The sequence below is a fragment of the Pseudophryne corroboree genome, chromosome 1, assembly GCF_028390025.1.
Source record: "Pseudophryne corroboree isolate aPseCor3 chromosome 1, aPseCor3.hap2, whole genome shotgun sequence".
Lineage (NCBI taxonomy): Eukaryota > Metazoa > Chordata > Amphibia > Anura > Myobatrachidae > Pseudophryne > Pseudophryne corroboree.
The window spans coordinates 593,290,390-593,302,444 of NC_086444.1; the positions used below are offsets into that span (position 1 = coordinate 593,290,390).

Here is a 12,055-nt window from a genome sequence, read left to right on the forward strand (position 1 = left end):
CTCTGGCGGGAAAGGGTATAATGCCAATAATTTATTAGAAATCAGCAGTTTTTTATCGGGGGAAACCCACGCTTTGTCACACACCTCATTTAATTCATCTGATTCAGGAAAAACTATGGGTAGTTTTTTCACACCCCACATAATACCCCTTTTTGTGGTACTTGTAGTATCAGAAATGTTCAAAGCCTCCTTCATTGCCGTGATCATGTAACGTGTGGCCCTACTGGACATTACGTTTGTCTCGTCACCGTCGACGCTGGAGTCAGTATCCGTGTCTGGGTCTGTGTCGACCATCTGAGGTAACGGGCGCTTTAGAGCCCCTGACGGTGTTTGAGACGCCTGGACAGGCACTAACTGATTTGCCGGCTGTCTCATGTCGTCAACAGTTTTTTGCAAAGTGCTGACACTGTCACGTAATTCCTTCCATACGACCATCCAGTCAGGTGTCGACTCCCTAGGGGGTGACATCACTATTACAGGCAATTGCTACGCCTCCACATCATTTTCCTCCTCATACATGTCGACACAATCGTACCGACACACAGCACACACACAGGGAATGCTCTGATAGAGGACAGGACCCCACGAGCCCTTTGGGGAGACAGAGGGAGAGTTTGCCAGCACACACCAGAGCGCTATATATATACAGGGATAACCTTATATAAGTGTTTCTCCCTTCTATAGCTGCTGTATTTGTATTATCTGCCAATTAGTGCCCCCCCTCTCTTGTTTTACCCTGATTCTGTAGCAGGACTGCAGGGGAGAGTCAGGGAGCCGTCCTACCAGCGGAGCTGTGAGGGAAAATGGCGCTTGTGTGCTGAGGAGATAGGCTCCGCCCCCTTTTCGGCGGCCTTTTCTCCCGCTTTTTTTAGGAAAACTGGCAGGGGTTAAATGCATCCATATAGCCCCGGAGCTATATGTGATGCATTTCTTTAGCCATATAAGGTTTAAAACGTGTTTTATTGCGTCTCAGGGCGCTCCCCCCCTGCGCCCTGCACCCTCAGTGACCGGAGTGTGAAGTGTGCTGAGAGCAATGGCGCACAGCTGCACCCTTCTCGGCCGGGCACAAAAATCTAACTGAGGCTTGGAGGAGGATCATAGGGGGAGGAGCCAGTGCACACCAGCTAGTCCTAAAGCTTTTACTTTTGTGCCCAGTCTCCTGCGGAGCCGCTATTCCCCATGGTCCTTACGGAGTTCCCAGCATCCACTAGGACGTCAGAGAAAAACTGTGGATGCTAATTATTACACAGATATATGATATATGTAAATATATACCCCCCGGCTGCCTGTATGCTGCAGCCGGGGAGTGAAGAACGCTGAGCCCGCTTACAGAGCGCGCTGAAGCTCCGCCCCCCACATAATGGCGCCAATTTCAAATTAGTAAGCCTTTTATGCACTCCAGCCTGTCTATGACTGGAGAGTATATGGGAGCCTGTCCATCCATGTATTAAAACACTGAAACTGAAAAATGTAAAAACATACATCAGTCTGGAGAGGGGGAGAATGTACTCACCGCTTCCTTCCGTCAGGCGTTTCGACCCAGCGGCCCCGACACGCGCCGCACGCAGCGGTGTCCGTCCATTTTTTATACTCACCGCTGCCATGCTGCCGGAATCTTCTGCTGGATGGAGTAGCCCCGACACGCGCCGCACGCAGCGGTGTCCGGCCAACTCAGGAGAGCTCAGTGTCTCCCTCAGCCGAGGCCCATCCCGAGCCGCACGCAGCTGCGATGGGACCACGCCGGCAGCTCCCGCGGTGCAGACTGGCAGTGGCAGAGCTGCCAGTCTGTGTGTGTGTGAAAGAAAAATAAAATAATAAAGAAAAAAGAAAAAAATTCTTCAGCTAAACCCAAGTGAACCAGCTCTCTCGGGCACTAAACTAAGACTGGCTTGGAGGGGAGATAGTAGGGGAGGAGCTAGCCACAGTGTGAGAATTTTAAAGTGCCAGCTCCCAATTACTGCCTACTATTTCCCCATTGTAACTACGCTCCAGTGCCCCCTAGTGGATGAAGGAGAAAGAAAAGAACAACAAAAGATACCACTGTCCGTTCCCCCACACGGCACCGCCGAGTTCCGGGGAGGACCGTGAAAAGCGGAAACCTCCGCAAAAACCACCAACACAAAGGTAATACAAGGATTAAGCGGCCTAGGCCGCAACTCGCGGCAGAAGCCGCTACTCACAAACCGGGAGAAAACCCCAAGTAACGAGAACCCACGGATGACTGCAGCAGGTTCGTTTGGGACAGGAAGGATTCCCAGGACCGGCTTCAGAACTCCAAGACACGGGAGCAAAGGGAGCAGGATCGACCAGATACAGCTAAACCAGGAACAGACGTTATCAGGCAGGAACAGCATACAGGAAGCTATCACCGGCGTCTGTGTCAGGTACTGAGGGAGAGCCAACAGGTGTAATGATTGGCAGGAAGCAACGGGGAACGCGATAGTCAGTGGCGTCCCCGTTGCTAAGGGTTCGGCGGCAAAGCGCGCACGGCGTCCTAGCGTTGCTAAGGACCCGGCGGCTCAGCACACCCGGCGTCCTAGCGTTGCTAGGTACTCGGCGGCTCAGCGCGCACGGCGTCCTAGCGTTGCTAGGTGCCGGGCGAGCAGGGAAGGAAGTGCGGTGGAAGTGAGCGTCGCTCGGAAACAGACCGAGCGGCGCCGTGGACCGCGGCACCTAACAATTGGTAATGACAATCCTGTACAGCGAATCTCAGGAATTCTTGATGGGGGGGATATATGGGGACATGAAGGTACGCATCCTTTATGTCCAGAGACACCATAAACTCCCCCTCCTCCATATTAGCTATTATCGCTCTGAGCAATTCCATTTTGAATTTGAACCCTTTCATGTACAGGTTTAGGGATTTCAGATTCAAGATAGGTCTGACCGAAACGTCCGGTTTCGGGACCACAAATAGGGTTGAGTAGTAACCTCTTCCTTGCTGGTTCATGTGAACCCTGATTATCACTTGCTGTATACACAGCGTTAGAATTGCAGCTAACACTACATCCTGTTCCGACGTGGAAAATGGTAGGGCCGACTTGAAAATCGGCGCGGGGGCACCTCTTCGAATTCCAATTTGTAACCCTGGGATACTATTTCTAACACCCAGGGATTCAGGTCTGAGCTGACCCAGACCTGGCTGAAAAGTCGAAGACGTGCGCCCACCGGTGTGGACTCCCGGCGTCATGCTGTGGGTTTTGGAGTAGCTGGGGAGGACTTTTGTTCCTGGGCGCCTGCCGAAGCAGGTGCTCTTTTGCCTCTGCCCTTACCTCTGGCAAGGAAGGAGGATCCCTGACCTCTTCTGGACTTGTGCGACCGAAGGGACTGCATCTGCTGGTATTTTCTTTTGCTGTTGGGGAATATATGGTAAAAAAATAAGAATTTACTCACCGGTAATTCTATTTCTCGTAGTCCGTAGTGGATGCTGGGGACTCCGTAAGGACCATGGGGAATAGACGGGCTCCGCAGGAGACTGGGCACTCTAAAGAAAGATTTAGGACTATCTGGTGTGCACTGGCTCCTCCCCCTATGACCCTTCTCCAAGCCTCAGTTAGGACACTGTGCCCGGAAGAGCTGACACAATAAGGAAGGATTTTGAATCCCGGGTAAGACTCATACCAGCCACACCAATCACACCATATAACTCGTGATAGGAACCCCGGTTAACAGTATGATAACAATGGAGCCTCTGAACAGATGGCTCGCAATAACAACCCGATTTTTGTAACAATAACTATTTACAAGTATTGCAGACAATCCGCACTTGGGATGGGCGCCCAGCATCCACTACGGACTACGAGAAATAGATTTACCGGTGAGTAAATTCTTATTTTCTCTGACGTCCTAGTGGATGCTGGGTACTCCGTAAGGACCATGGGGATTATACCAAAGCTCCCAAACGGGCGGGAGAGTGCGGATGACTCTGCAGCACCGAATGAGAGAACTCCAGGTCCTCCTCAGCCAGGGTATCAAATTTATAAAATTTTGCAAACGTGTTTTTCCCTGTGTGACTGCCCCCCAGCCCCGAAGGCTGACATCCGTGGTCACCAGGACCCAGTCCTGTATTCCGAATCTGCGGCCCTCTAGTAGATGAGCCCTCTGCAGCCACCACAGCAGCGACACCCTGGTTCTTGCCTACAGGGTTATCCGCTGTTGCATCTGGAGATGGGACCCGGACCATTTGTCCAACAGGTCCCACTGGAAAGTCCTTGCGTGGAACCTTCCGAATGGAATCGCCTCGTACGAAGCTACCATTTTTCCCAGGACTCGTGTGCATTGATGTACCGACACCTGTCCCGGTTTTAGGATGTCTCTGACTAGAGATGACAACTCCTCGGCTTTTTCCACTGGAAGAAACACTCTTTTCTGGTCTGTGTCCAGAATCATTCCCAGGAACAGAAGACGTGTCGTCGGGACCAGCTGTGACTTTGGAATATTGAGAATCCAGCCGTGCTGTTGTAGCACTTCCCGAGAAAGCGCTACCCCCACTACCAACTGTTCCTTGGACCTCGCCTTTATCAGGAGATCGTCCAAGTACGGGATAATTAAAACTCCCTTCTTGCAAAGGAGTATCATCATTTCGGCCATTACCTTGGCAAAGACCCTCGGTGCCGTGGACAACCCAAACGGCAGCGTCTGGAACGGATAGTGACAGTCCTGTACCACAAATCTGAGGTACTCCTGGTGAGGAGGGTTAATGGGGACATGGAGGTACGCATCCTTGATGTCCAGGGAGACCATGTAATCCCCCTCGTCCAGGCTCGCAATAACCGCCCTGAGCGATTCCATCTTGAACTTGAACCTCTTGATATAAGTGTTCAAGGATTTTAGATTTAAGATGGGTCTCACCGAACCGTCCGGTTTCGGTACCACAAACATTGTGGAATAGTAACCCTTTCCTTGCTGAAGGAGGGGTACTTTGACAATCACTTGCTGTGAATACAGTTTTTGAATAGCCACCAAAACCGCCTCCCTGGCGGAGGGAGTTGCCGGTAAGGCAGATTTTAGGAAACGGCGGGGGGGAGACGTCTCGAATTCCAGCTTGTACCCCTGAGATATTACTTGAAAAACCCAGGGATCCACTTGTGAGAGATCCCACTGAGCGCTGAAATTCCTGAGCCGGGCCCCCACCGTCCCCGGGTCCGCCTGAGCAGCCCCAGCGTCATGCTGTGGACTTACCGGACGCGGGGGAGGACTTCTGCTCTTGGGAACTAGCTGTGTGTTGCAGCTTTTTTCCTCTACCTTTGCCTCTCGGCAGAAAGGATGAGCCTCTAGCCCTCTTGCTTTTCTGGGGCCGAAAGGACTGTACCTGATAATACGGTGCTTTCTTTTGCTGTGGGGCAGCCTGTGGCAAAAAGGTCGATTTCCCAGCAGTAGCTGTGGACACGAGGTCCGAAAGACCATCCCCAAACAGTTCCACCCCTTTATAGGGCAAAACTTCCATGTGCCGCTTAGAGTCGGCATCGCCAGACCATTGCCGAGTCCATAACCCCCTTCTGGCGGCAATGGACATAGCGCTTATTCTTGATGCCAGTCGGCAAATATCCCTCTGTGCATCACGCATGTATAAGACTGCATCTTTTATATGCTCAATCGTCAGCAAAATATTGTCCCTATCCATGGTATCAATATTATCCGACAGGGAATCTGACCACGCAGCAGCAGCACTGCACATCCAAGCTGATGCAATCGCTGGTCGCAATATAATGCCCGTGTGTGTGTAAATAGCTTTTAGGGTAGCTTCCTGCTTTCTATCAGCAGGTTCCTTCAGGGTGGCCGTATCCGGAGACGGTAGTGCCACCTTCTTTGATAAGCGTGTCAGCGCCTTATCTACCCTAGGGGGTGTTTCCCAACGTGACCTATCCTCTAGCGGGAAAGGGTACGCTGCCAATAACCGTTTTGAAATTATCAATTTCTTATCGGGGGAAGTCCACGCTTCCTCACACACCTCATTTAATTCCTCAGATGTAGGAAAAAATAAGAATTTACTCACCGGTAATTCTATTTCTCGTAGTCCGTAGTGGATGCTGGGAACTCCGTAAGGACCATGGGGAATAGACGGGCTCCGCAGGAGACTGGGCACTCTAAGAAAGATTTTGGACTACCTGGTGTGCACTGGCTCCTCCCCCTATGACCCTCCTCCAAGCCTCAGTTAGGACTGTGCCCGGAAGAGCTGACACAATAAGGAAGGATTTTGAATCCCGGGTAAGACTCATACCAGCCACACCAATCACACCAGATAACTCGTGATAGGAACCCCGGTTAACAGTATGATAACAATGGAGCCTCTGAACAGATGGCTCGCCATAACAACCCGATTTTTGTAACAATAACTATGTACAAGTATTGCAGACAATCCGCACTTGGGATGGGCGCCCAGCATCCACTACGGACTACGAGAAATAGAATTACCGGTGAGTAAATTCTTATTTTTTCTAACGTCCTAGTGGATGCTGGGAACTCCGTAAGGACCATGGGGATTATACCAAAGCTCCCAAACGTGCGGGAGAGTGCGGATGACTCTGCAGCACCGAATGAGAGAACTCCAGGTCCTCCTCAGCCAGGGTATCAAATTTATAGAATTTTGCAAACGTGTTTGCCCCTGACCAAGTAGCAGCTCGGCAAAGTTGTAAAGCCGAGATCCCTCGGGCAGCCGCCCAAGATGAGCCCACCTTCCTCGTGGAATGGGCTTTCACATTTTTAGGCTGCGGTAGTCCCACCGCAGAATGCGCCAGCTGAATAGTGCTACAAATCCAGTGCGCGATAGACTGCTTAGAAGCAGGTGCACCTAACTTGTTGGGTGCATATAGAACAAACAGCGATTCAGTTTTCCTGACTCCAGCCGTCCTGGAAACATAAATTTTCAGGGCCCTGACTACGTCCAGAAACTTGGAATCCTCCAAGTCCCTAGTAGCTGCAGGCACCACAATAGGTTGGTTCAAGTGAAAAGCTGATACCACCTTCGGGAGAAACTGAGGACGAGTCCTCAACTCTGCCCTATCCATATGGAAAATCAGATAGGGGCTTTTACAGGACAAAGCCGCCAATTCTGACACCCGTCTGGCTGAAGCCAGAGCCAACAACATAACCACTTTCCACGTGAGATATTTTAAATCCACAGTCTTAAGTGGCTCAAACCAATGTGATTTTAGAAATTCCAAGACCACATTGAGATCCCAAGGTGCCACTGGGGGCACAAAAGGAGGCTGAATATGCAGAACTCCCTTGACAAAAGTCTGAACTTCAGGCAGTGTGTCACGATCCGGGTATCTGGACGCCATTTCTTACCCATCAGATGCCTCCTAAGGCTGGCTCAGCGCTCCAGGACCAGATCCCATCTGTTATCCTAAGGTTCACATTCCTGCATCCTCTCCTGTCTCTCTGAGACGCTGTCACAGTAACGCCATATTACATCTGGCATGGCGTCTCCCGCGGCCTCCGCCGCCGTCCCTGAGCTTTTGCATGCAGAGTGTCAGAGTGGCGATTACGTCAGCCGCGGCCTCCGCTGTGTCCGCGTGGTTGGATGTGCACTTGTCAGACTGGCGTCTCCTGTCTCCGGTGGCCGGCGCCGCCATTACTGTTTTCATTACCATATGGATTACAAACCAAACTTCCCTCCAAGTGTCTGCATGGGCGCAGCCATCTTGGATTCTGTCAGCTGATCATTTCCACCAATCTGTTGTCAGTATTGTTAATCTGCATAATTGCCTAGCCAATCCCTTCCTTGCTGCAGGTATAAATATGTTGTGCCTGAGCAAGGAAGGCGTCAGTGCTTTGGTTGTCAAACCTAGTTCCAGTTTGTCTCTCTCCTGTAATTGTGTAAGGATGTGCCCTGTGGGCACATCCATGTGGCTGTCCCTAGCTGGGGGCAGCGCTGGGGCAGCTTGTCTGTCCCCAGCGCGGAGTGTGCGGCGGCGGGTGCCTGGTGCAGGGATCGGATGTTTCCCTGCACCAGGCTGTCGGCGGCGGAGAGCAGCGCGGCGGCGCTTTAAACTTGGCGCCGCTGGGGCCGCCAATGAGAAGCGCCGCCCGCGGCTTTTTGAATCCGGCGCCGTCCGCGAGCCAATCACGGCTCGCGGGGCGCCGGCCAATCAGGAACAGGCGCGGCGAGCCAATCGGCGCTCGCCGCGTCATAGGCCCCGCCCCCGGCGTCTGACGTCAGACGCCGGGCGGGAGCCTGAAGGAGAGGCCGCGCCGAAGAGCGGCAGAAGACACGTGCGGGAGCAGCGGAAGAGGTCGTCGGCGCGCCGGAGCGCAGAAGAACATCCGGCGCAGAGGAGAAGACGACGGCCGTGGAAAGAAGAGCTCCGGTGGCCGCTGAAGAGGCCGGAAGACGTCGGGCTCCGGGAAGATGTCCAGCGGCGGCTGGACGCGGCGAGGAGACGGCGGCGCCGCTGGCCAGGACGGGCCAGCGGCAGAAGAGTTCCTCCAGGTCGAGAAGCGCTGCAGTGGTGGGAAGCAATTGAGCTGTGCAGTTCCCCACTGCAGCCTTCTCCACCGCAGGTAGGCCCTTCTAAGGTGCCCCCCCCCCTCTCCTCCGCTAGACCACCGGGTGTTCGGGCAATAGGCCCGTGGGCACAGTCAGGCCCTCCCGGCCTGTGGGCATTGAGTCGGGCCCTCCCGGCCCGTGGGCATTGAGTCGGGCCTCCTGGCCCGTGGGGCATGTAGTCGGGCCCTCCAGGCCCGTGTCCAAGATAGGCAGGCACTAGGCCTGGGGGCACAGGTTGGGCACTAGGCCCATAAGGATAGTCAGGCCACAGGCCTGTGGGCAGTTAGGCGGGCACTAGGCCCGGGGCACATATCAGGCACTAGGCCTGTGGGACGATAGAGGGCATTAGGCCCTAGCGTATTTTGGCCAGTAGGTACAGATAAGGTGACCCTGGGCACAAGGCCCAGGTCACCCAACGGGCAGCAAGTTAGGCGGGCGCTAGGCCCGTGGGTAAAGTCAGGCCTCCGGCCTGTGGGCAGTTAGGGGGCGCTAGGCCCAGCGAAGCAGTGTTTCCCTGAGGTGAGTAAAGGTGGTACTGGGCGCTAGGCTCAGGCCACCCTGAGAGTACGGTAGGTGGGTGAGCTGTGCGGTCCCCACTACTGGGTGTTCTGGGTCGGGTAGATAAAGGGACAGCACCGTTTTATGTTGTAACTCCGATAGTGTGTTATATGTTGTTACCGTGCAGGGCAAAGTGTATGTGTTGTGTAAGTTGTGCATAGTTGTGTTGCACCACACCCACAGAGCTAGTTTGAGGACTCCGCTGTTGTAGATAGTATAGGGTGTGACACTAGGTCAGAGTTAGGCCCTGCACGGCTGTTTCTCTTTGCCTCCTTACAGGGACCTGTAAGTGGAGAAGATCGGAGTGCAAGACTTGTGACGGTGAGTAGCATTCGTGTGCGTTTGTCCCTTGTTTGTCCCCGAGCGCCGGAGTCGGGATTGCTCACGGACGTGAGAATCCTTTTCATCACACTACGTGCGAAAGCGCGAGTGTGTGAAATCTGGGTGGCTGAGGCTTTGTGCCGGTGATGACCATTCGCCCAACCGGTGAAGGTCGCGGCCACCCCTGGGGTATCCCCTGTTCCAGCGGAAGAAGGGTCGATACCCCCTTTGATGTAAACCATTCTCTCCTCAGCTCGGTCGACGGTCAGCTCCAAGAGGGAATCGCCGTGTCCGGATCCGACTGAAGAATTCCAGGTCCGTTGAAGGTTCCGGTACCTGAAGGTGAGAGAGAGCGGCGCCTGGTGAGTACAGAGTCTACACCTGCACGGCAGCAGGCACCACCACACGCACCGCACATCTCACACTTGGCGTAGTCGGCAGGATCAAAGAGACCGGATCACGGACACGATGTGGAACGCCACCAAGAAGACCTCCCTGCGGACGGCTCCGGAGAAGACTCACCCCCGGACGTGTGCGGACCAGAGCGACTGGGTGACGGTGTCTGGGGCAGACATCCTGAAGATGGTGCAGCGGTCGGTCCAGCGTGAAAAAGAAGAGCGCTGGGAGAAGGGGCGCAAGAAGGCCGCTGTGACGCCCTGCAAGAAATGTCGGCAAACAGGTCACTTTGCCGACGAGTGTACTTGGCGAGAGACGTCCCCAAAGAAGGTGGTCCAGGAAGCGGACCGAAGACGTCAGAAGGGCCAAGCGAAGAAGGAGTCCTGGTGTTTGCTCTGCGGAAACTACGGGCATGAGCACAACAGTTGTCCCTGGGACGAAGAGTCGAGCGAAGACGAGGTTGATTCCCGGTGTGAAAGCTGTGGAGATCCCCGACATCGGCTCCTGGAATGTCCATGGACGGAAGACAGGACGGACTACGAGGCCACGGTGAAGCAGCTGACAGAGTCTCGTCAGCAGCTTTGGGACCGGGTGGCTGCAGAGCCTGTGTGTGCGCTCTGCGAGGCGAGAGGACATGCGCTTCCCGATTGTCCGTGGAACGAAGACCGGATGATTGCGGATGGTCGCGCCCAGAGATGGGAGGAGGAAACCAGGGAAATGGAGCGGAAGGCCTTGCTTGAAGTTAATTCGCAGGTGCCCATTTCCTCGGAGCCGGAACCAACGGGTGAAGATTCCCCAGTGAAGGAGGTGGACCAGGAACCCGTCTTGGAGAAGGTGACAGTGGCCCTCCCTTGTTGGAAGTGTCGGCGACCAGGACATGCGGCCAGTGAGTGCCCCTGGGAAGATGCCGCGGACCTACTCTGTCCCAGGAAAGTGACCCCAGTAAGGCAGAATCCTTTCCCGCATGAGGCGGAGGTGGACGACTGGGAGGTGAAGAGACCACGCTGCGAAGAAAAGCGTGAAGACCCAGTGACGGAGACGTCCGGAATCTCCCCGCGATGGAACCGTCCGCGACCAGGACGTGCGGAACAGGAGTGTCCTGGGTACCAAGAGATGCCAGTGGAAGCAAAGGAGTACGCTGAGGAAGTAACGATGCCAGCGGAAGCGAAGGAGTACGCTGAGGAAGTAACGATGCCAGCGGAAGCGCAAGAGTACGCTGAGGAAGCAGAGGTGCCAGCGGAAGCGAAGAAGTACGCTGAGGAGGAAAGTAATACCCCAGTCCAGATATCGGAGGAGGACTCGGACTACGGTGAGCTGTCCGCCGACGAATCCCTCCCAGAACAGATGGAGGACGACTCTGGCATCGGAAGCGCCGACGAGAGTGACTGGCAGGATCGGGTGGAGTCATGCTTCCAGTTGAATGCCCTCCGTGAAGAGGAGGAGATAGTCCTGGAGCAAGAATACCTGCCAGGAGTGCCGAAATGGACCGACGTACGGGGACAGGACTGTGATGCCGTGGGAGGACCCGTTCCAGAGGAAGACACAGGACCTTTGGAGATGCCCCACGAGGAAATTCGACATGTGGTGGCTGTTGCCCGGGAGGAAACGGATGCCCCGGAGGATTCCGCTGTTGGGTGGTGGTCGGTACCACGCCCTGAAGACAGGGACGATGTCCCAGACGATCTGGAAGGCCAAGAGTGGGTGACTGTTGTCCCCGTGGAGGAAGATTCCCCTTGGTGGCCCACGTTGAGCAACCGTGGGGAGATGCCACTTCCCCAGAGGATCCACCGATGGAGGTCAGGAGGAACGAAGAAGAGGAACCCGGAGCTGGAGGTGGAAGGATGTGGGGTCACAGCCTGTCCGGGCTGGACCCTTGAACACAACCTCGCCGGAAGGACCTCGGAATTCCCTGACACGCGGACAATGGAAGTCGTGAGGAACTTTGTAGGGACTACAAAGGAAAAAGGGGGGGGAAATGTAAGGATGTGCCCTGTGGGCACATCCATGTGGCTGTCCCTAGCTGGGGGCAGCGCTGGGGCAGCTTGTCTGTCCCCAGCGCGGAGTGTGCGGCGGCGGGTGCCTGGTGCAGGGATCGGATGTTTCCCTGCACCAGGCTGTCGGCGGCGGAGAGCAGCGCGGCGGCGCTTTAAACTTGGCGCCGCTGGGGCCGCCAATGAGAAGCGCCGCCCGCGGCTTTTTGAATCCGGCGCCGTCCGCGAGCCAATCACGGCTCGCGGGGCGCCGGCCAATCAGGAACAGGCGCGGCGAGCCAATCGGCGCTCGCCGCGT

At 54.9% G+C, this 12,055-nt stretch overlaps 1 protein-coding gene across 1 annotated transcript in view; it reads right to left on the minus strand.

The window, feature by feature from the left end:
* LOC135037288 (histone H3-like centromeric protein cpar-1) overlaps positions 1–3,350 on the minus strand; it is a 273,082-nt gene extending 269,732 nt beyond the window's left edge. Inside the window, exon 1 of the mRNA XM_063954543.1 lies at positions 3,273–3,350. Within this exon, the coding sequence (XP_063810613.1) occupies positions 3,273–3,333 (61 nt within the window). The 5' untranslated portion in view covers positions 3,334–3,350. The remainder of the gene's footprint in view (positions 1–3,272) is intronic.
* Between the last annotated feature and the right edge of the window lie 8,705 nt (positions 3,351–12,055).